The 24,464-nt window shown below is 35.6% G+C and overlaps 1 protein-coding gene across 10 annotated transcripts; it reads left to right on the top strand.

Annotated features, from left to right (window-relative positions):
* The first annotated feature begins 992 nt into the window (after positions 1–992).
* Positions 993–22,669, top strand: LOC104907511 (protein FLX-like 1). Of its 10 annotated transcripts, none has more exons than XR_007273297.1 (9): positions 993–1,269; positions 1,502–2,129; positions 2,211–2,374; positions 2,694–2,782; positions 2,885–2,990; positions 10,205–10,263; positions 17,833–17,881; positions 19,567–19,924; positions 22,305–22,669. XR_007273297.1 is itself a non-coding variant. In XM_010696451.4 (5 exons), the coding sequence occupies exons 2-5, from the start codon at positions 1,510–1,512 to the stop codon at positions 2,975–2,977; spliced, it is 966 nt and encodes a 321-aa protein (XP_010694753.1). In that variant the 5' UTR covers positions 993–1,269; positions 1,502–1,509; the 3' UTR covers positions 2,978–3,221. The 10 variants fall into 10 exon arrangements, 2 of the variants coding, with proteins under 2 accessions (XP_010694753.1, XP_048498852.1); XR_007273296.2 differs by having other exon boundaries at positions 2,885–3,061; XR_792035.4 differs by lacking the exon at positions 17,833–17,881.
* Positions 22,670–24,464: the final 1,795 nt, after the last annotated feature.

Raw genomic sequence — 24,464 nt, 5'->3', positions numbered from 1 at the left:
AAATTAAACAAGTGTAGCTGAAAATAATTGTAATAGTATCAAATGAAAGAATCATTATACTAAATGAAATAATATAAAGACCAACTGAAAAGAAAATAAGTCTAACTGAGAAATAAAGAAGTCTAACTGAAACTAAATAAGTCTAACTGAAAACTAAATAAGTCTAACTGAAAAGTAAATAAGTCTAACTGAAAGAAATAAGTCTATTGAAAACTAAATAAGTATATGAACTAAATAAGTCTAACTGAAAACTAAATAAGTCTAATGAAAACTAAATTAGTCTAATTGAAAACTAAATTAACTAAAAACTAAATAAGTCTAACTGAATAATAAATAAGTCTAACTGAATAATAAATATGTCTAACTGAAAAAGAAGTTACTGAGTGAAAAATAGACTTTTGTTGCAATGTAAATGCTAATTTTACACATACTAACTGATACAATCGAAATTCTAACTGAAAATGAGTAAATGCAATTGAAAATTAATTTTAGACATACACTTGTTTCTTTGTCTTCTTTTCCAGCTGATTCTTCATGTACTTTTTTTTTTTTCTGATGTGAAATCTGTGTTACTTTTCATCATTGCTTAGTTCAATTTGTAATGTGAGATCTGTGTCACCTTTCTCGTTCCTTAGATCAATTTGTAATGAACTTCCGATTTGTGAATTCGAATCTTCGGTTGACATTCTTGCTTGAACTAGATTTGAGAAGTGAAATGTTCAAATGAGATTTAATTGCAGGGAGAAAGTGGATTTGTACGATATTTTGCCGTTGTTTTTGTTTTTGAACAATGGCGGATGAAGCGGTTGAAGCGGATGAAGCTGTTGTTTTTGTTTTTTCGGTCTTTATTAAGGCGCCTCATCCGATGAGAATGTTGTATCGGACGAGTCCGACACAATACGTTCTCTTAATGAAATCATCCCTCCGCTATTCCTAAAAGAAAATATTCGTTTAACTGTAACCGTTAAATCAATTAAAATCGGGAAATTCCTCATCGTGAACGTATTAATCGACCAAATATGCTAATTCGAATATAACTCGAACCTGAAACTATCTGATCGTAAATTCGTAACCAACCCGACACAGTCGTTTAGAGAGCTTTGTTTCTGTGCTCGTCTGCTCGGCGTTTCCGGCGTCGATTCTTTACATTCTACTCTGTCTAATAACCTAACCTTTCTTCTTTCTCTCTCATACCTTTCTTCCCAATTCCCACTTCTTCAAACCCGAAAAACCCTAACCCCCAATTTCGACACCATTTCTGCAATTAAGGTCAGTTCTCTCTTGTTTTTTTCGTCTCTTTTTGTTGTTATTCGCGATTAACATTGATACTATAAATTGTCAGGAACATTAGTGACGATGTTAGGCAGAAAGTAACTCCTGTTATTTCAGTTTCTTTTGCTGATTAGTTTCTGAATTACTATATTTCTGTTGTTATTCGTGATTATTATTGATAATTTCTGTTGTTGTTCGTAATTATTATTGATATACTGTAAATTGTTAGGAACATCAATGTCAGGTAGAAATTCAGGTCCGCCAATGCCGATGAAGAACATGCCGCATCAGCATGGCAGGATTCCACTTCCGCCTCATGAACCGCCGCCATATGGCCGAAACATGGGTCTAATGCCGCACCCGGCACTTCTGGAGGAGATGAGAGAGAGAGAATCGCAGTTTGGGATGGGCCCACCTAGGTCACTTCCCCCTCACCCTGCAATTCTTGAGGATCGTCTTGGAGTTCAACTTCAAGAAATCCAAGGCTTATTAGTTGATAATCAGAGGGTTGCTGCAACTCATGTTGCATTGAAGCAGGAATTAGAGGCTGCTCATTTTGAGTTGAAACGTATGACACATTATGCAGATTCGTTTCATGCCGAGAAAGATATGCAGATGAAAGAAATGTTTGATCGGTCTGGGAAATTGGAGATGGATCTTCAAGCAGCAGATGCAATGAAGGGCGAACTCACGCGGGTTCAATCTGATATTAAGGAGCTTACTGTTGTTAGGCAAGAGCTTATGGCTCAGGTTCAAGGGATGAATCAAGATTTGGGTAGAGCTTCGGCTGATATACAGCAAGTGCCGGCATTAAAGGCGGAAATCGAGCACATGAGACAGGAGGTTGACAGAGCAAAGTATGGAGGTGTTCTTGAGGGTGTTACAGTGTAATACAGAGGTTTGAATGCTTGGTTTGACGTTTGTTTTTGGCTTTACAGGGCTGCTATCGAGTACGAGAAGAAAGTTTATGCCGATAGCTATGAACAAGGTCAAGCTATGCAGAGCAATCTGCTCTCGATGGCTAGAGAGCTAGAGAAGCTTCGAGCTGAGGTTGCTAATGCAGAGAAGAGAGCTCGTGCTGCAGCTGCAGTCGGCAATCCTGGTATGATTCTATTGCTTTATTCGAGTTATTATTGAAAAAGGACCATAGTTAGTATTGCCGTATTGGAGGCTGTGAATGTTAAAACAATTTTATTGTTAATGTGACCTTGTAACGATTTAGTTATATTAGAATACCCTTTTGGACTATAGTTGATTATTATCCCCCAAATACTTAGTATCAAGCTAATTTCAAACGTCTCTATGTAGCCCAGGGTTTTGTCTTGGCTTGGGCGCAAAGCGGCTGTGGAAGTTAATGCCTTATCTCAGTGTTAATTGTTAAGTCAACTATAAAAAGTTAATTTGATTGTTTTTCTTGGCAGCAGCAGCAGGTTATAATGGCAATTATAGCGCTCCTGAAGCTGGATATGCAGGAAATCCCTACCCTGCTGCTGGCTATGGAGTGAACCCAGTAAGTATTTCTTGGCATGCTCCTTAGATGGTTGAGTTCATTGTTGCTTTTTTGTTACTTTCTTCAAAGATCTTGTATTGATGTTTTCCATCTGATATACAGACGCAAACTGGTATGGAGAATTATCCTCAATATGGACCTGGGCCTGGCAACTGGGGCGCATATAACATGCAGCGTAGTCAAGGGCATAGATGAAGTCGGCTTGCAAGTATGTGATGATGCAGTGTCCTGTTTCATTTTGCATGCTGGTCCTTCAGGTGGAGCGTGATAGATGCTTAGGTGTGTGAGTAATTTTGAGGGAATCCTTTTAAAGAATTGTGGGGATGCTTGTTTACAATGTATTTCATGTGGTGAAATATGATGTCTTCATATTGTCTCATCCACAGCATACATTTTATTCAGTTGGTAGTTATGATATGCTATTACTATTTGTGGTTTCTGTTCTGCTATTTATTTAGTGACAGCTGTCATACTCATGCTAGTATATGATTGGTTATTTGCAAATTACTGCTCTTCGTGGTCAATTGATCAACGCAGAATAGTAGGAAAGGGTAGAGCTTAGCTCACTTTCATGCTGAAATAATTTGTGATGTTGACCTTCTTAATTCCCTGATTGGATGTTGATTGTAGCTTTCTGTAAGAATTATCCTTCTGCATTCTTTGTTAGCATTTTGATCAGAACGAGAAACTTCATGCATTTGTGAAGTCATCTTATTCCAACCAGCACCTCACATGTAAATACCGTGTTTGGGCTTGGGATTTTCACCAAAATTCTTGAATGAATTGACATGAGTCTGTTTTAGGTAATTTAGCTTAATATTCAAGCTGAAAATAACATGTTTTATCCCATTTGACCTATGAATGTTAGAGCATTACAAAACACCGGGATGCAACAATTGGCCAATAACACATAATAAACTTTTGAGATGGACCGTTATCTATTATAATTCTAAAGCTATTGCTGTTATTTTGTTTACTAATACCACAACTAATTTTAATCAGAATATCATAATAAAAAAGATTTAACTCCTAATTCATGCACACCTTTTTTAATTAGGTTAAGTTAGTGTTAAACTTATCCAAGTGCTCGTTTGGCTGCATGTAGGAATTAGTATTTTCCTATGTTGCTCAAACTCTTCATTTCACCTCAAGTATACGTGTCGGATCCTCGACACTCGGACATGGGTGGGACACTTGAAAATTTCGTTTTGGGACAAAAAAAGTTGAAAATGTTCCAAAGAAGTATGCGAGTCGGACACTTGGATACATTCTTCGGACACTTGGATACATACCCGTGCTAGACATGGGTATCCCAGTCCGAGCAACATAGGTATTTCCTAGAAAGTAGTATTTCCCTTGAAGTTCCATTTCCTAGGAAATGACAAATTTTGTTTGGTTGATAATGGGAAGAAAAGCTTCCCATGGGAAGGTCTATTTATTAGTTCGCCTAGGTAAGTAACTTACTCCTTTTGGTGGGAAGTAGAATTTCTCTAGGAAGTGCAGCTTCTTAAATTTTTTGGCAACCAAACAACCTCACCATATCTTACTTCCTAAGAAGTACTACTTACTGTGAATTTTTATGTCAATTTAACAACCTCTAAGTACATTTTTATTGATCACTTAGGTTTTGAGTTAAGATTGTGAATACACAAACTAACTTTACATGACATGGCTCGTTTTCCAATTGCGGTTTATCTATGGGTTATGTATTCTTTGTGTCATGAACATCAACTTACCAGGAAAAAAGGATTTCTTGACACTAGAGTTACCTTTTCCTACCTGTTTCCTTTTTTCTTTTGAATGGGGAATAGGGAGGGTATGCTACAGTATGGGCCTTTTGCATGTTGTTACATTTGATTCTTAGATACCATTTGGTGCTATTGAAAAGTTTCTCATTGTTCGAGTATATGGCAACAGGGCTTTTGTATCATGGTCAGCAGAATGTTGATTATAGTTGCTGATTTGCTTGATTATCAATATTATATCTTGTATCTCATGCAGGGTATAGTGTGTAACTTACTCAACTGTGACCATTTGTCGGCATTGGTGCGTCAACCATCCTCCAATTTGTGTTTATTGTGATATTTCAGTGATCAGGTTGTACATTCAGTAAGCTCGGCTATGTCTACTGATTGATTGGCAGGATAACCAAGAGAGACACTTTTTTGTAAACTGCAATCGTTAGAAACTTCTAATTGTCACAAAAAGGATCAGATAGATGATAAATAGGCTATTACAAGATGGATATTGTGATATAGATGTCGGCACAATGTTGATTATGTTAGCCAAGTTACTTTGCTTGTTTATATTATGTATCAATCATATTTAGGTTAGAGTGTGTAGCGTACTTAATTGTGGCCGTCTGTTGGCATTGAGGCATCAACTAACCTGTATGTATGTGCATTTGATTCCTTCTTAATTATTTGGTTGTTCTACTGGAGTATTGTTTGCTATGTCTAGTGATTGATAGGCAGAATAAAATAGAGTTCGGGCCTATGCTTGACGAAGTTCTTCGCTATTTTTGCTAGCTGTTAGCTCTTAGAATAGCTTTTGAAACAATTAGTCTTTGGTCAAATTAGTTGTTAGATTGGTAAAAGAACAAAAATTAAACTATATATTCTACCTTAGGGTCCAATTGGGAAAAATAGTTTTTGTAGTATTGGTTGGCTTTTTATATTATTAGCTATTGGATTTTGGATGTTAAACTGTAAGAGGTTAGCGATCAAAATAGTTTATGAAACGATTAGTGCTTAGTAAAACTAGTTGTTTCATTAGTAAATGAACAAAAAATGAACTATGTTCTACATTCGAAAGCTAATCCAAAAGGTACCGTTACCAAAAGCTTATTTTTTCTTTTAAATCTTTTTAAAATACTACCTCAACCACTCCACTACATAGCTACCTCAAAATGCAACTTAATGAAACACTATTTTCTACCTTTACTAGAGCTTTAACTTGGTCAAACCTCTAGACGCTACTTGAAAAGTTATCGCACACCCCTTATTTGTCCTAAAAAGAGTGAGATACTAGCAGATAGTTGTTCACTGGAACACAATAATCTGAATTGCTCTTTCTTTTTGAGGGAATAATCTGAATTGCTCTTTCTTTTTTGAGGGAATAATCTGAATTGCTCTTGTTATTGCTATGAATAGTATAGCTGACTAGCTTGTAAGGTAAGATTTTCATTGTTGCATTTGAGGTGGAGAGTTAAACAGAAAAATATATAGAATTCCTTGGCAACATCTGCCTAGCTACAAATGTTAGTTTTCGTAGATTTGGTGTGTTAGATGTGTATATATTGTCTTTGCTTTATGTGGCACTGAAGTAATATTTCTCATTCATTTTTTTTATGAAAACCTTACAAGAATTGTGCTCTTGAAGTTGCCTTAGTTTCATTGTAATATAAGAAATACTGCTTGTGGGAGTTTTGCCAACCCTTTTGGAGATCTCAAATTTTATATGGCATGTCTTGCCCTTGGAATTTATATGTGTTTCTGGTCTTAAGTAGTAGGCCTTAAATCTTTGATGTTTCTTTGCATTGGATTAGATATTTGATGGTGAGAGATGTATGCTGGCGGCTTAAAACTATTTTTTCCCGGTTTCGACCTAGTCTTTTGATTGCTATGTTGAGGGATTATCTCTCCAGTAGATTTGAGAAGGAATTAGTCATCTTATCTCTGTTCAATTACAAGTTTAGCCAGCCTAGTACCCTCTACTCATGCTATGGACTTGCAATTCTGGCCTATAGATGTGCCTAAGGTCGATTTTCTATGATCAGTCATCCTTGCTCTGTCCAGCAAGTCTTTGTTCAAAATTCAGCCAACATATGTATGTATGATTTGGAGATCACTTTTCCTCCATATCCAGTTCATATATGATGGTGTAGGTGATCTTTGTAGCAGGATTTTCTTATGAGAGTGGTAAAGCTGTCAGAGAATCTCAATGTCAACAAAATGTCCCCCTTTTCCAACCTGCTACTTCCATTAAAATGTCTTGGATATTCAAGCTTTCTTGGGGTATCCTTTTTGTTTGCCTGCCACTATATTATCAGAGCCATGCACCTAACAGTTGATGGTCTTATCTTCTGGATAGTTATAAAGATGTAGGTGCACTCAGTATACTATCACCCAGAGTTAAAATTCTTGTCATTTGACTTGCTTAGCTCTTCAGTGGGGCTTGTTGGTACCTTCGTTTGGGGTTTACTGTTTGATGACGCTTCTAAGGACAAGCTCATAATTGATTGTACTATGTCCATTGCTACTCTTGTCATAAGTTCAGCAGCCAATTTGTCAAAGTTTTGTTGGCTGGAAGACGTAAACTGATCATTGGCAAGATATTTATGAGGGTGAAGCAGCTGGATGAAGGATGAATAAATTACAAGTAAGTGACATAGTTTATATAGTTGTAACCTTGTTTGAGATTTGTGTCACATTTCATCGGATGCCTCTATTATATGCTATCTCCATCTTTGGAAGCGTCCGATTTTTTTTTTATCTTTCTCATTTGGCTCTACACTTTACGTTACTTTGCTTCACAAGCAACGCTTGCTTCCTAATGATTGTGTTTACTTTACTGTTTTATTTTTAGGCTGATGTGTGGTGTCTTGATATTTGATATTTGCAAATTAGGTATTTATTTTGTTCTTAGTGCTTTGGCTTGTTTAGTGTTATTTGATCATTGTGGAATGGCACAGTCGTACAGTTTGCACCTAGTAGGTGCTTTTCTAATCAGTCCACTGGGTTTAGCATGTGATTCATTATTACTACGACAATTGGGATGTCTGTGTAATAGACTGATACAAGGGGGAGGGGCATTTTAGGTATGCTAGTTAATGGTAGCTTGGGGAAGAAGCTAGAAGGTTAGTAGGAAAGAATCTCTATATATAGAATAGTTTGGAGAGAGTGAGATGATGGATAAATATTGTTAAGAGTTTTAGTTTGTTCTTGGGAGAGATTCAAGCCTCTCGAATGCTTGAAATTATCTTTTATTTCACTGTCCAACTTCAAATTATCAATCCAAAGTCTATGTTATTTTCCAACCATCTCTCTTAACCGGCCATGGCTATGTCAGTTCATTACAGTCTGGGTGATTGATCTTCCATATATTGTCTCTGACTTCTTCCATATTTGACTGGGTATTCTTATTTGCTAGGCCATCTTCACAACAAAATCATGTCTTTCTTGTTTGTAATTTCTTGGGGGCAAGTCGGGAGTCGGGAAAAAGTAAATTGTGTGTTCTCTCATATTCCGAGGATCCAAAAGGGTGTTTAGTAAATGTTAGTGCTGGGATTATTTTGGCTGCTTGCTATGAAAGCTGTAGGGGCTGTCAATTCACAGTTTATATGGGAATAATGAAGCTATAGACTGCTTATAATTGATAAATCATTCCTCTTGGACTGAATAGTGGTAGCTGGCAAAGGAAAAGCTGATTAGCACTTGCTTTAGTTCATTTTTATGGAGCTGAAGGTGATACATGGAGTCTTTCCTCTCCCCGAGTTATCAGAAACTTTGATCTTTTGGGGCTGTACTTTGTGGCTTGCTATTTATGCTAGCTGCAAAGTTTTGACAAGGAGAAGATATGTAGTTTTGTCCAAAAAAAAATTGACAATGGAAAAGAGAATATAAGTAGACAAGGGAGAATAGAGAAGGAGTCAAAAGTCCAAACAAGCATATTGTGTTGGTTGTTGATTAGCAACTTATGATCTTTGCGGGTTTCATTTGGGTATTTCTAGGTTTCTATGGATGCGAAATGAAGGAGATGAGGGGGGGGGGGGGGAGAAAGAGTCAGGGGGAACAAAAGAGGATTATGGAGTGATAAAGTTTAGAGATAGCTGGGAGGAATTGGGGAAAAGGGAGCAGTGGCGGAGGGAAGGAATTTTGCTAGAGTTTGGAGGATAAAGTTGATTTCGCTTTGAATTAGGAACTTCCACCTTTTTGGGGTACAAGCACAATATTTTTATTCTTTAAACCCTATATAGAGAAAAATTTGGATAACATCCTACTCTGAAGTGCCAAATAGATTTATAATAGATTATGTCAGCCCGAAGCAAATGGTTTACATTGGGTTAGGGTTCCTTCATTTTCTGAATTTACCAGTCTTGATTTTTCTATTGTATGATAGTGTTTAAGAACTGTCAAATTGCTAGAAAAACATCTTGCTCATGGAATTGTTTTGTGATGTTAGACATACTGTTTTATGGATTTGTGGATGTTTCTGATAACTCGAAGTTTTGTTATGATGTGCAGGTGGTAGCTATACCAACTATTCTATATTATTTATGATGTTAAATATTTTTTGTCTAGTAGAGATTTGAATGGATCAATTAAGTGTTCTGTTTGTTGACAGGCCAATCTTAGATATCTTGTATCATGTGAAAAGACATGGTAATTTCGATACAAGGATCCCATCTTTCACCTAGAGATTCTATTATTAAATTTAGGAGTGTAGAGTACAGCAGGAGAGCGAATTAGCAATGATTTTTCATTTCTTGTTTGTATAACAGACTGGGTTGAGCACCTTGTCTATCCCGAGTCTTGGGCTTGAACTCTATTGTGAAGGTTATACGAATTCTGGATGCTGTTTTGGCTAGTTAGGTGGTTGATGATGTCTGAAGTAGTCAGAACTGGATAAGTTTGGGATTCTTGATTAAGGTGAAAAAATGTAGAAGCACAGCTGAGTTGAGCAAATGGATTTCGGAGGGTTTGCTCTTTGCTAGTCTTCTGTTTCTTAGTTAGTCTTAAGTTTTTAAAAGAAATTCTTCAGCGTTACGGTTATGTTAGAGAGACAACATATATCTGGGAACAGAAATTGAGAATAGCCAGGATACCACATGGGTGATTGATGGGCATTATCGTTGTTAAAAGAGTGTATTTGAGTGGTAAGGGTAGGAAACTGAGGTTGAGCAAAAACTCAGCTGCAGCTGACCTAGTGTGAAACTCATTGCTGCATCCTTCCTCTATGGCTGGAGAACTATGTTAGTGAATCATTAATGCTATCATTTGCTACATGTTTGCAGTCCTGTCCAAATCTGGTTGATGGAATGTGATTCCCTCAACTGATTTATTAATCTCCAATGTGTCATCAAATTTTTTGCATAATATGCTATTATCTATAATTTATATTTTCTCTTATCGGCCATAAATGCATGGCTTCTTTTTTCATTTTAGTATTCTAGACTTAATCTATGCAAGTGCTATTCAGATCTTAGGTGTGTTGGCTTCATCAGATGAATTTTTAATGTTATTGCACGTTTATTTCTAAATAACGATAAGCTCTACTAACATGTTAGCTTCACATGTTTTGTTGGATCAAGGTCATTCATATTTGTGAAGTTGTGAGAGCTGGTGTGTTGATAGTTCATACTAAGTTTGTTTATTTAGAGGTTTGATTTATCTGATGTGGTATTGATCATTTGTATTGCAGATATGGACCTTTTGCAATGTTGAAGGCTCAATCATCCACTGAGTTTGAAATATGTTGAGGTACTGTGTCTTCTTGCCATTAATATTTATTCGTTTAGTCATTTTCACATCAGTTCACTAGGTTTTAGTGTTTGACTTCAGGAGACTGAGGGGAATGTTTTTTCAGAGTTTGTTTTTATCGGTGTTAATACAATCTCAATATTAGGTTTTGGCTGGACTTGGGAGCGACTCAAGCTGTATTTGTGGTGTTCTTTTTCTTTTTTCTGAAATTAGAATACTGCAGCAGTAGGTAGTATCACAAGAATAGGTTCCTGGCTTGCTTTTTGTGAAGTGCAGACTTTGTACATAGCAATTTGAATAGGGATCATTTCTTATTATATATGTCATCATTATATTTGAGGATACACTTTAGACTTGAACACTAAGCAAATAGAAACTATACGAGGACAATCAAGGTTAACATATCCAGTACTAACTAAGCAAAGTTGCTATAGAAGCAAAATTTTCAATTGAGTGTGGAGACTGAAAGAATGTAAAAATGTTTTTCATCAATTTAGTGGTTAAAGAAGTTGTTTGGACCTCATATGTGGGCCCCAAATTTACTTGGATGAAAACAAAGAACTCTTTTTGGGAGTAGCTAAGGAGATTTTAGCCTCTACGTTAATCAAAGACAATATTGTGGTATAAGGACGTAAAAGTAATAGTTTAGAATATAAGAGAATCCTACTTGGCCTTAAGAAAATTTAGGGATGTTGAAGATATTGCGAAAAATAAGACTTAACCAATAAAGTGTACGAATAAGGAAGTATGAGAAAATCTTAATGATAAACTAGACTCGGGGGATAAAGAAAAAGTTAGCTTTTAGCTTAAAAACAGAAGATCCATGTACGGGATAAAATAATCATGAGAAATCGGGAGCATTTTTTAATGGAGGTCAAGTGGGTCTTATAGGAGACATCCCTATTGAGGATTGGGAGATCACTTCGGTCTATGGGTGGGTATGTAGAACATAGAGGTCGAAATGTCTAGGGGTGAAAGTTCGGTGTACGGTTTGGATTAGGGCCTAATCCAATCCGATCCGAACAAAATTGGATTTTAATTTTCCAATCCGAATCCAAACCAATTAGAGTTTGAATACGATCCAATCCAATATGAATTTTCATACTATAGAGTTTCATACTTTTGCACAATTTTCAAGACATTTTTTTGAACGTGAATATCTCTCATTCAATTCAAGTAAACATTAGAAGAATTTAATATTATGAATCTACACGTTGGGGTGATTCCAACATAATCACACATGATTATATTTTTACTTACGAAAATAAATCAAAATAATTGGTCACAGTTGATAGTTTATTTTCCTAAAATGAAAATGTAGCAACTAATTAAAGACGGAAGGAGTATATTAGATATTAAAGAATATCTAGCCACAAGTATATCTTTGAATATTATGTCGTCACTTAATTTTTTTTTTTTTGACAGAGAACTTTAGTTAGGCCTGAATAGCATTAATTAATGTGATTTAGAGTTAGCGATATACGAGGAAGTAGCATTTAAGAGCTATACCACATTACACGATGCTTGTATAGAGTTATATGAAGTACTTGCTATATTTACAACAATCATGAATTTGAGTTATTGGAAGTACTAATTAGAGTTATAGAACCATTTCTTTAGAGTTATAACAATTACTAGAGTTATGGCTAGATTCATCAAAAACCAAAACGGACTTTCAAAGTCGAAAATTTGCAACACATTGGAGTGCAAATCGAAGCAAAATATGAAAATCAAAATCGAATTGAACCGCAAGGTCCACCATTGTTCTCGAAACTCAAAAAATTCGCCCATACTCTTGTCTTTCTCTTTCCTCACGCACCACCATCACCGCAACAAACCACCCTTTTGCAACTTCTTCCATTTCCTTCCTATTCACCGGTAACAATGGTTCCTCCCTCTTCGTAGTTTGAGCTTCCTCCGCTATTATAGTTGGAGCTTCAAGGTATCGAGGAGAGAGATTCAGAGGCAAAGGTGAGAAATGGAGGTGAGAGAGGAGAGAGAGTGAAGCACTTCACGTGAATGAGAGAGAGTCAAGCACTTCACGTGAATGAGAGAGGGAGGCGAGAGAGGAGAGAGATTAAAAAGTTCCAAAGAAATGTCGCTATATTTATGACTTTGCCATTAATGACGTGGGATCCTTTTTCGTCCATCGGATATTGCTGATCTAATGGCCCAAACTTTTTCACTTCTCACCCTAATATCCATTCTCACATGAACTCATTCCTATGTATGTACATATATATACATATATATATATATATATATATATATATATATATATATATATATACATAGAAGTGAGTTCATATGAGAATGCATACTTACGTGAGAAATGAGAATGAATTTTATGTGATACAACTCTTATGAATAAGTAATGTAACTCTAATGAAAAAGTGATGTAACTCCAAAAAAAAGAAAATTAGAAAAAAAAAAATTCAAAAAAAATTTTTTTTTTTTGGGCTCAAAATTTTTTAGGGTGGTATAACTCTAATGAACAAGTATTGTAACTCTAATCCAATCGTGTGGTTGAGATTCATTCTCATTTCACATGTAAGGAGCATTCTCATGTGATCTTGCCTCTCTCTCTCTATATATATATATATACATATATATGTGTGTATATATATATATATATATATATTCATGCTTGTTTGAGTAATAGCAATGAGATTCCCCAGTATATATATATATATATATATATATATATATATATATATATATATATATATATATATATATATATATATATATATATATATATATATATATATATATATGTACATATATATGTATATATATGTATGTACATATATATGTATACATATATATGTACATATATATCTACATATATGTACATATATACATACATATATGTATATATATCCAAGTAATGGTATTGTAGTGTTGTGTATGTACAACAAACTTTGGTGGATAAGATGGTGTGCAACGAGGCAACCATTTCCTTTATATTTTTGAAAATTGTCGATTACTACTTTCTAACAGGTCATTATGTGATTTCTAGCCTTTCTTAAAAAAAAAGTTGTAAATTACTACCTTTCAAAACATTTTCTTTTACAATTGCTACCTCTTATCAAATTTTAAATATTTTGATGTTATTTAACTGCCCTAAATGACGTCATAATGTATTTAATTAATTTGTGAAGTCATTAATTGATTATGGCCCTAAATTGTGGTTTTAGTCCCAAGGTATGTCTATTGAATGGTAAGGGTAGCAATAATAAATGTTAAATCATTTTTTTGTTTTAACATCAGCTAAAACAATAAAATTACACCCTAGAGATAGTAGTGGAAAGCTAGTTAAAGAGGAGCAACAAGCTTGAGCAATATTATGTGTCTGGTGGACTTGTTCCCTAGCTACCTTGCGGATCCTGAGAAGATTGATGTGTTTAGCAAGCGAAAAGGCCTCAATCCTTGTAGAAGAAGGGTTCCTGATGAAGTCCGCCATCAGGGTTGAATCGGTAACTCGGTGTAGATGACAATTTGAGTCATTTGGTTGCGTTGCGCTCAATGAAGGGCAGAAACACAAGCTTGCACTTCCACCTAAAGGGCTGAATGAGCAAGAGAGAAAGAGCCACCTTTATGAATTGATCGAAGTAGGGAAATCGATTACCCATCCTACCCGTGCCTTATGGTTGGTTTTCTTCCAAGCTCCATTTGCCTGAATTATGTGACTAAAAGAACCAGTTGACTTCAACCTAATATGAGCAAAATAAACCTGGAGGAACAATAGGATCCTTTTCTGGAGGATAGAGAAAGCCCAGATCAAGTTTGGCTGTTTGAGGTTGACTGAAAATCTGATTTTGAGTCAAGCATAGCTGAATAGTGGCAACAACTCTGTCTAGAGTACTCCAGAAGAAAAGGTTCTTGTCAAAAAATTTCCATTGTTTCTACTAATCCACTTACTCCAAAGAGTTGCAATAAAATAGGGAATACGAGAACTGGAGAGGCCATCCATGCTTAGAAAAGCTGGATATAGAACAAGATCCAGTCTTTAAAGACAGAAAATCTGGTAGATTTGAGTGAAGACCTAATTTACCAAGCGTCCGGACTTGTGATAGGGAACAGAACCTGAATAGGTGCTGGCCATCTTCCATATTCCCATCACACCTATTACAAGTAGAAATAACAGGGATTTGTCGTGAGAAAAGATTGCTTTGAGTAGCTAACGCATTATGCCATGATTTCCAAAGAAAAATCTTCCGTTTAGGCAGTATTGGTAAGTGCGTAATGATCTTAAAGTAGGTTGTGGTTGAAGAAGAAATTGGACACTCTCCCGTGGAGTTGAAACCAACCAGGACGGATATTCAGCCTTTATCGTGAATTCCCCTAAGGAATGGAATTTCCGATATAAGAAATCACCCTTATGTAAGTCTGAAGGCAATCCTTGAGCAACAATCAGATTAGCAGAGCATTAGGAAAAAAATAAATTAAAAAACCTCTATATGCTTCCGCTCGGGAGGATTAAAGCTTATGAATATCACCAACTTTCCATAGAGCTTGGGAAAGACTCATTCTGGAATGGACTTCCAGAATATTACCATTAACCCAAGATTGGTTAATATCATGAATACTTTGCCATTACCAGTAGATTCAAATCTTGTCTACTTCCTCTATTTCATCAAGAGAGAGAGAGAGCCTCTTTTTGAGCCTTGAATAAAGAAAGAGGCTGTTTTATCATTGTAGATCTTGGAGAAAAGAAGCTAAGGATGGCAATAGATTTGCAGACTGTTTCATCAGGAATGCTTGATTCAAGAAATGCATATTACGAAGACCTAAACCCCCTTTGCCTCTGTGTTCGTCCTATTAACCCAGTGAATGCTTGTCACTATTATTAGCCCACCAAAAGTGATTGATAATTGAGTCCAACTTTGAAGTAAGAAGGGTCATACAACTCATAACATGGGAGGCAAAACAAGCAAGAATAGACTTAATGAGTTTAAGTTTAGCAGCAGGGTTTTAAATAGAGAAGCCCCAAGAGGTTACCTTTTTCGCCACCTTGTCAATAAGGAAGTGGAAGTGGGGAGTCCTTTTTTTCCCCAGAAACATAAACCTAGCTGTGATTGAACTGAGATCCGGAAAATTTACCACATCAGAGTGCGCATTTGGAGTAAATTTGATGACAGAATTGTTGACCAGAGATTGAGCAAAACCGAGAGAGAATAACTGAAATATGCTCACAAGTAGAGGTTGAGGGCGAGAAGAACAGAAAAGCATCATTCGCGAAAAACAAATGTGAAATGGAAGGGCTTCGACGAGATGTTCGATACCTTTAAATATATCAACTCTTGGCCAAGGAGAAGCATTCAGGAAAGAATATTCATAATAAAAAGAGAAAAGGGATCACTTGGCCGGAGGCCACAATTGGGAAGGAAGGTGTCTGAAGTCTAACCATTAAGGAGAAATTTGTAAAAATACTGTTGAGATACAATCCGAAACCATTTTGATCGAACTAAGAGGAAAACCAGGTGGTTAAAACCTTGAGAAGAAAAAGCCCAGGAGACTCTTATCTAGGGATGGGCAAGGGTAGGGTCTGGGTCGGGTCCAGCTGGACCCTAGACCCGGATCCTAAATATTTTTGCAGACCCAGACCCGGACCCGGACCCTAAGGGTCTAAAAAAATTGGACCCTGACCCGGACCCTTAGGGTCTGGAGGGTCTAGAGGGTCTGGAGGGTCCAGACCTAAATTTTTTATTTTGCTAAATTTTTAGCATTATTAATATCAATAATCATCTGAAATTCGCATGAAACAAACACAAAAAATCGCATGAAACAAACACAAACATATAAATTAAAAAAACGAAACAAACACAAACACAAACTTATAAACTGAAAAAAAAAGAAACAAACACAATTCACAAACATACAAACTGAAAAAAAACGAAACAAATACACAAACATACAAACTGAAAAAAAAAACGAAATAAACACAACTTACATAAGAGTTTAGAATGGGTGTTTTAGTTTAGGTTTTAATCTTTTAGAAAATCAATTTGTTTTTTCAAAAAAAAGTTAAAATGTATATATTAGATAAGTTTAGGGTCTAAGGGTCGGGTCTGGGTAGGGTCTGGGTCCAAAACTTTAAGACCCGGACCCGGACCCTAAAAAATTTACTTGGACCCAGACCCGGACCCGGACCCTTAGGGTCTGAAAAAGTTGGACCCAGACCCTTAAATTAGGGTCGGGTCCAACAGGGTCCAGGTAGGGTCCTGGACCCATGCCCATCCCTACTCTTATCAGAGGCTTTGCTGATCCATCTTCAAAGCTGCTGAATAAGAGTTTCCGTTCTTTCTTTGATTAATTATACGAAGAAGCTCATGACTCGTAAGAACGTTATCCTGAATGTATCTTCCTGAAACAAAAGCATGCTGGTAATCTGTAATGGGAGTTGGCAAAACAAATTTCATCCTCGTCACCAGACATTTTTGTAAATTGTATTACAAAGGCCAATGGGACGAAGGTGATCAGCATTTTGAGGGGGATCAATTGTTGGTATCTTAACCAGAAGCATTTCATTCTTTCAAAAGATTTTCAAAATTGAAGAAATTCTGAACACCTCCTATAACTTCTGAACCAACTATCAGCCATTGGACCTTAATAATCCTTCTGAACACCTTAAAACTTTTTTTCTTTTTGATGTGATGTAAATTGATTTAAAATGTAGCAATTTACAACTTTATTTTTTGAAAAGGCTACAAGTTATAGAGGGACCTATTGAAAAGGTAGTAGCTGACAAATTTTACTTTGTATTTTCCGTAGTATGTAGCTGTCTTTGCAATTTCTTTTCTCAATGATTCAATTATGTTGCTGGAGAAAGAATGGTACTTGATTCTTGTAGCCTGAACACATATGAGTATCTTTGTTTAAACTGGAAGAATAACATCTCAAATGATGTTTAATACTTCCTCCGTTCTTTTTCTATTGCAACAATAGGATTTTTACACCATTCACTCACCATCCTTAAACTATTTATTGTAATTTTTACATAAGGAAAAATATAGTCATGTGGGGTCTTGTTAGATTCGTCTCGATATATACTTGCAAAATATCAAATTTGTATAATTTTTACTAAAAAGAGATTACAGATATTAGTAGTTGAAGATGTGTATTTGCAAACGTGAAAACTCAATTGTTGCAATAGAAAAAGAACGGAGGAAGTATTGCCTTAGGAATTCGATCTCTGATTTAAAAATGGTGTAACCTCTAAATGGAAGCTTTACAAATGCCCTTAGTTGCCAAACGTCTGATAATATAGTCCATATCGTTGCTCTTGTTTGGGAGCTGCTAAATTATGGGGTGATTGCTTATGAATGTGACCTTTGCTGTAGTCCTCTTTATGTTATAGGGAAATCTGCGTAAACCACTTTTTCCCCTTATAAACACACCACATATATTTTTCTTTCAATAACGGAACCACCTAATGAAATTTCCGGTGTGATAACACACGTGATATTTTTGCTTTCTGCCATTTTTAAGCTAAATGTGTTTATTTTCACCCCTAATTCATTTCATCCTCTCCATTATTCTTATTCTTTTCCTCTTAATTTTCAGCCGAATTGCCAATTTGGTAATAAAAAAAGCGTCCAACTACTTTTAAAAGGTATTAATGTTGGAGAGCATATAAAGCTAGTTCTTCACCAGATTTCATCAATCTTTTGTTCGTTTTTATTTTCTTTTGATTGGTGATGAACTGGGCCTTGGCCCTACTGCCAGAGTATTCTCGTTCCCTGTGAGCTAAGTTCATTAACTGGGGTCTGTGTTTCGTAACTGTTTAAGTTGTTTTCACCTGCTTCTCTTATATTCAACTTTCTTCACCCTCAAACAAGATAGAGAGAGTTTTACACGAAGAAATTAAAGTATTTCAGGAGGGTGATTCTGTGAGATCAAATAGCTGCACGACATGAGGAAATGTTCTGAACTGGGTCTAAAAAAATTGCCAGGAAGAACTCGCTTCCTCTGGAGTTTTATTAGAATTTAATTCTTTGCTTTGCGAGATTTACCTCATTGCTAACTCTGTTAGAGCTTCTTCTTTCTCTACTTTGTCCTAATTTCTCTTCCAAGATTCCCAGTAACTTCCACTTCTTTTCTCACCGAATCCTAGCTTTACATGCGCTTCAAGAACTACCTTCTTCAACGAATTAAAGATAAAGAAGGGAATAAGAAAAGTAAGTACAATAGACGCATCGTTTGATGAAATCATTTGATGAAATCAGAAATAAGGGTTTATGCTCATTTATCCCTACCCTTTTTTTAATACCTCAAAGTGATTGGAAGTTCTTTTCTACTAAATTGGCAAAGGCCCCTCATTTATTTTGGTTTTGTAATTCGGCCCTTTTTATTTCCTTATGTCGATAAATAAAAAATTATGAAAAAGAGATATATTTAGCGCATATATAATATGAATTGATGTCTTCTATTGTTTTTGTTGATATCGAGAAAATTTGCATTAATTAAAACACGAAATACAAACTAGGGCTAAACAATAAAAAAAACAAAAACTAAAATGAGCTTTACCACTCTTACAAACCATATTAAGCTAAAACAAGTAAAACTATTGAGGAATTGCTGGGCTATGGAGATGTGATTGACAATCGCTTGACCGTACTAGCGATAATTGAGAAGACATTGTAGCTTCTTAGATGAAGACAATCTGCAATAAAAAGGTATCCAACGGAACGTATTCTTGTCACATACAGGATAACTAATAACCAAAAGCAAGATTGCATCTCGCATCATGAGAAATCTTCGTGACCTAGTGTCACATGGAACTCTTGGCTCGTGATTTCTTTAAAAGTCACATTCCTTTGTGACTTAATACTCTCTTAGGAGAGTACTTTTGGTGTCTCCTTTTGGTATAAGAACCGCATTTGAGTTGGCATGCTAAAAACCACTAGGTTCAACTATGGTGTTCACTATTATATAAGGCAACTATGAGGGGATACCAAAATAATGAAAGCTCCATTTTACCCCTAACAAATTAAACATATTTACATCAAACAGAATAAGAAAAAGGGGAAAAGAAATGAAGATTTTCAAATTAGTAACCTCCCCAATATCAAAACCGTATTTTTTGAAAAATACAAACCCCTTAAGCAAACCAGAAGGCGAATATATAGAAGCCTGTCAAGCACAAACATCATCCTCCATTGTAAATTTTTCCAAAAGCTTGAATAGTTCCAAAACTTCGAGTGGTGTATAAGTGGTGGTTTTTCAAAAAGGAATTCCTAACTTTGAATTAGCGTTTTTCCCCGTGTTATCTCAGTCTCTCTCTTGTTTCCTTTGCAGTTGCACTCTGAACTGACGAATAGCACCACCGCACCACCGCTCACTGGTCCACCACAACACTCCGAATTTCAAACTTCAAATTTAGAGAGAAGAAAATTGAAGTCGAGGTTTGTGGTTGTTTAGATTTGGGAATTTTGTTGTGGTGTTGAGTTTTTGAAGGTAGATGTTAAATTTTGGTTCTTTTGTTGTTGAAATGTGGAGGTTACTTATATGAGTTTTGGTGAAAAGTCATGATTTTTTTTGGCATGAATTAGATCTTCTTTACAAAGATTATCAAAGTGATCAACGTTCAACATCTTTACGAAGATTATCAAAGTGATCAAAGTTCAACATCACTACCTACTCTGCTATTGGTGTTGTAAGTGATACATCACAAATTTCATATCGTTTTCTTTGTTATCGCTAATTACATAATTTTCTATTTTGTTAAAAAATTAGTTTCAAATTTCTTGATGTATTGATAATTGTGATTGAATATTCGTGTTAAGAAACAACATATTTCTAACCTTTTCTTTTAATGAATGTCTTATTTGATTAGTCTTATTGAAGTTATATTGATAGGATAAATACAAAAATTGGCTTACTCTAAAAAATGGGAAGGCAATGTTATGAGGCCATGTCGACTTGATTTTGATATCAATAGAATATGGATGTTCTCTTTGGATTCCCCTCAAATAGAGAATTTTTTCTTCGGTGAATTTTCTGAGATTTTTAATGAAACAATACAATAATTTGAAAAAACCAACATGTTAGGCGATTTGTAATTGTATTTTTGCATAAACAAGTCAAAATTATACGTTTATTTTCTTTACTTTGTTATTATGTTCTTGGACTTTTTTTTACAGAATGTTTTTGCACTACTAAGTGAATTGTAATAATATGACAGCTAGCCTTATATGCACGCGATGCCTGCGAAATAAAAAGCTGAATTGTGTATTTATATATCTAATACCTTAAACTAGTTTATTTTTCACTTATCTTATTTGATACGTTATTGTTAGGGGTAAAATAAAGCTTTCATTATTTTGGTGTCCCCTCGTAGTTGCCTTATATAATAGGGATAACGTATCAAATAAAATAAGTGAAAAATAAACTAATTAAGGTATTAGATATAAATACAAAATTCAGCTTTTTATTTCGTAGGCATTGCGTGAATATTAGGCTAGTTTGAATTATTCAAAGCAAAGATCTTTAAGATCCTTAATGAAAGCTAATAATTATTAACTTTCGAAGCCACCTCCAATTTTCGGAAAATGTACGTCTTAACCATGAAAACCTTTCCCGTTGTCCGCCCTCCCATTCTTTTAAATAATCTTATGGGGGATCCCTAAACTTTAGTTCCTGATTTTCAACTTCCAATTTTTCAAGTTCTAATGTATCACCGTGATTTGGTCAAGCACATTAGAATCTGTCCCCTATTCACCCTCAAGATTGAGAGTATTTTCTTCTTCAAAATCTAGGTAGCCCACTCTGGTATCTTTGTAAATCTAGTTCTAGAGATTGGAATGAGAAATTGACTATACATAACAGAAGGTTCTTCATCCTTCACCATACACTTTAAGAAACCTACCCATTCTACTCCTTCCAAATTAATAAACCATCATATGGGATTTCCCCATTCTCCCCCTTTCGCCCAAGAAAGATTGATTGAATCATCCAAAATTTGGAGCGTGAAATGCAATTAGATCCATTCTTTACAGGAAGAATTGAATTCTCTTCAGATTTCGATCATTCAACTTTCGCTTTTAAAGGAATCATGTCACTTGGAATTCCGGAAAATTCTTTTTTTCTTTTAGTTGGTAGAACTTGTCTTTGATTAGGATTTCGATTGAAAAGATGTTAGGCCGGTTCCTCATGTACCTACTTACCAACAAACACTCGTTTCCCAATGTCCAAAACCAACCACAAAGAACAACATAGGCAACTGTATTACATCCTCCAACAATTAGCAAAATTACCCAATATATTAAGTAGGAAATCAACTCACTCATAATTAACCCAACTAAAGAAATAACGTATTTAGACTATAGTAGCAGGGAAATTGTAAAGGAGGAAATAGAGCACAAAACCAAATAACCCTCATATCTAGAATATTACAATTAAAGATTTAGAATTTTACCTGAATTGTTGAGCCCAATGCTGCAAAATCTGATTTTTGGTGAGAAATGTGCTTCTACTTTGCTCTGCTTGAAAAGAATAACCGCGAAAACCACCTTGGGAAGTGATTAATAGGATTATGGTCATCATGGTGTCTTTTTTCTGCGGGGATTCCAAAAAAAAACATTGTATGTCTATATGGCTCTTTGAAATGCCTAAGCTTCAAGTTCATAACCAATAGAATTCCTGTAGTGTAGATACTTTTCTAGAGCTACACATTGTAGTAGAATGTTAGCATTCGTATATTTATGTTTCGAGCTTGTATGTATATTTGATGTTTCAGACATAGGTTGCTAGCAGCTTTATTCCATATTATTGCCCCCATTGTTGGTGTTTACTCAATTTCATATAACATTTAAATGCCTTTTTGTTGTCTGTTTAATTTTGTTTAATGTTTGGTGATGCGGGATATGATGAGTTAAATGATAGGAAGAGATGTAATTTGTTTTAAGGTTGTAGTGTTTAATATTTTATTACTTCTGTATGTTTGATGTTTTTTTCCCCTTTTATGATCATATCTTTATTAAAGTCAATTGTACACTATTGGTGGATTACTATTGATCAGTTTTGTTTTGTAACAGAGCTCAAATTTTGATAATGTGTCCTTCAAGTGTCAGCAGCATGGAGAAATTCACTGACCTCCAACTGTGTGTTCTCATTTGTTCTGAATAAACAGGGAATGACAGGACCATTCTGCTGGGTGTGTTTATTCGCCCTTTTCAGCTGCTCGATCCAGTATGCACCGGGTTCTTGGAGGCTTGAGCCACAGAGCCAGTAGTGGTTGGTGGTACTCATGGTTATCTTTGTAAAGTGTTTTTAGGTCAATAATAGAACTTTGTTGATATAGAAGTCAATATAATGAATTACCTTGTCACTTGTCGATTGCTCGTGCAGTCAAAAATTTGCTCACTTTTCTTTTCACTAATGAAAAGTTGTTTAAAGACGACATTAGTGTTTAGAAGAGAGCCCGTGAATATAAAAAAGTGAACATACAGAGGAAATAAGGCGTATAAGAGTAGATGAGAGAATAAGGGTATGCTTGAATCACCTGATCTTAACTTAATATCATATTGTTACCTCTTATTAAACTTGATCATATTTAAAACTTCTTTTTGAAGGTGAAGGTGAAGGAAAAGGTCATTTGTGGTGGGTTTTATTGGCCGAATAAAAAGGAAATGGCTTCTTCATCTAGGCTGTCTCTTTAGTATTTCAGGGTCATTGGTCAGTGTCTTTTGTCCCTTTTTAATTTGTAGGTCTTTAGTAGAATTGACGATGCAAAAGAAGGTTATCCTTGTTATTTTAATAGAAGATGATATTATGCAAAAGAGAAGAAATTATTAGAAGGCAAGCGAAAAAGAATTTTGTCTAAACATTGAGTTAACACGATAATTAATTTCACTCTGATATTTTCCGTCGACTTTTTTGAATCAAATATTTTTTCAAGATTTATGCTCATGGTTGACTTAAAAATCTAGCAAGGTGGTTGTATGGGAGTGGTCAACGTAGTGGCAAAGGTGGGAGTAGTAGGTGGTGGTTGTAATATGGTTAGGTTGCCAGACAGGCAAATATTTTTTTTATCAACGAGAAAGCGCGCATTAATCTAAAAAGGAAGTATAGTATAATGTTATTACAAACCAAATACTTTTTCCGTTTTTTTTTAAATGAAACATAAATAAAGTGCACATCAACCAAGGAGATTAGAGAGAGAAAGTTGGGACCACTATTTAACTAAGTAACTAGTTATTAGGCTCGGGTTATGCTCCGTGTAAGGAGATTTTTTATTTATTAATATTATACTTTAAAATCATACCATAAAATATCACTTGGTCTAGTGGTTAAGACTTTAATATATGACCTTGAGGTCATGGGATCAAATCTTATGCTATGCAATTTCTAATTTTTATTGCATGAGGATTACATGGAGTAAAATGATTTAGGGAGAGAGCCACATGGCACCGTTCCACGTTTAGGAACGCCTTTTAATATATTAGTATAGATTAAATATTTTAAGCATTTGAGTGTCCCATATCAATTGACATTACACGCAAAATGACAAAAGGAAAAAGAGGGAATTTTCCACCGCCAACCTTTATTTGAAACTTTTGGTTCCAAATTTTTTTTGGAGATTCACTTTCACATACATAAGTAGAGGTGGGCATGGACCGGGTCGGCCTGTCCCGACCCAAGACCGCTCAAGGCTCGGTCTGGTCCGTTGTCCGCTACGGGGGCCTATCACGGTCAAGAAATTTATTTCCGGCCCATCTCGGCATGAGCTCGCCCATATGGCTCGTGGGACGACCCACAAACCGAATAATCTTTTTGTTTTTTAGTCTAAAATTGCCAAAAAAAAAACATAAAACACGGGTCCAGCCCGCGGGAATCACGAGCTCGGTCCTCAGGTTCGTGGGCCTGGGTCGGGCCGTGGACAATATTAGAAAATTCCAGGCTCGGCACGGCACGACCCACCATTCATGGGCTCGAGCCCGACCCGTCCTAGCCCATGCCCAGGTCTATACATAGGGGACTATTTACACATTTTTCAAACTTTGGCTCCAAATTTTTTTAACTTTTACAATTTTAAAGAATTCAAACTTTGGCTGCCAAAAAAAATCATGTATACAAGTTCTCAAAACAATTCCAAAAAATCACTTGCACACACTGCACAACCAATCATTCAGTTACACACTGCACTACAAAATCAACCACTTGCACACACAACACGTATTATGGGATACATGGAT

The sequence above is a fragment of the Beta vulgaris genome, chromosome 4 (assembly GCF_026745355.1).
Source record: "Beta vulgaris subsp. vulgaris cultivar EL10 chromosome 4, EL10.2, whole genome shotgun sequence".
Classification (NCBI taxonomy): Eukaryota; Viridiplantae; Streptophyta; class Magnoliopsida; order Caryophyllales; family Amaranthaceae; genus Beta; species Beta vulgaris.
This window is presented reverse-complemented; position numbering and strand designations above follow the sequence as displayed.

Coding starts and splice junctions, on each gene's coding strand:
- LOC104907511 (XM_010696451.4), top strand. CDS start 1,510: ATGTCAGGTAGAAATTCAGGTCCGCCAATGCCGATGAAGAACATGCCG. Junction 2,130..2,210: donor CAGGAGGTTGACAGAGCAAA/GTATGGAGGTGT, acceptor TTGGCTTTACAG/GGCTGCTATCGAGTACGAGA. Junction 2,375..2,693: donor AGCTGCAGTCGGCAATCCTG/GTATGATTCTAT, acceptor TTTTCTTGGCAG/CAGCAGCAGGTTATAATGGC.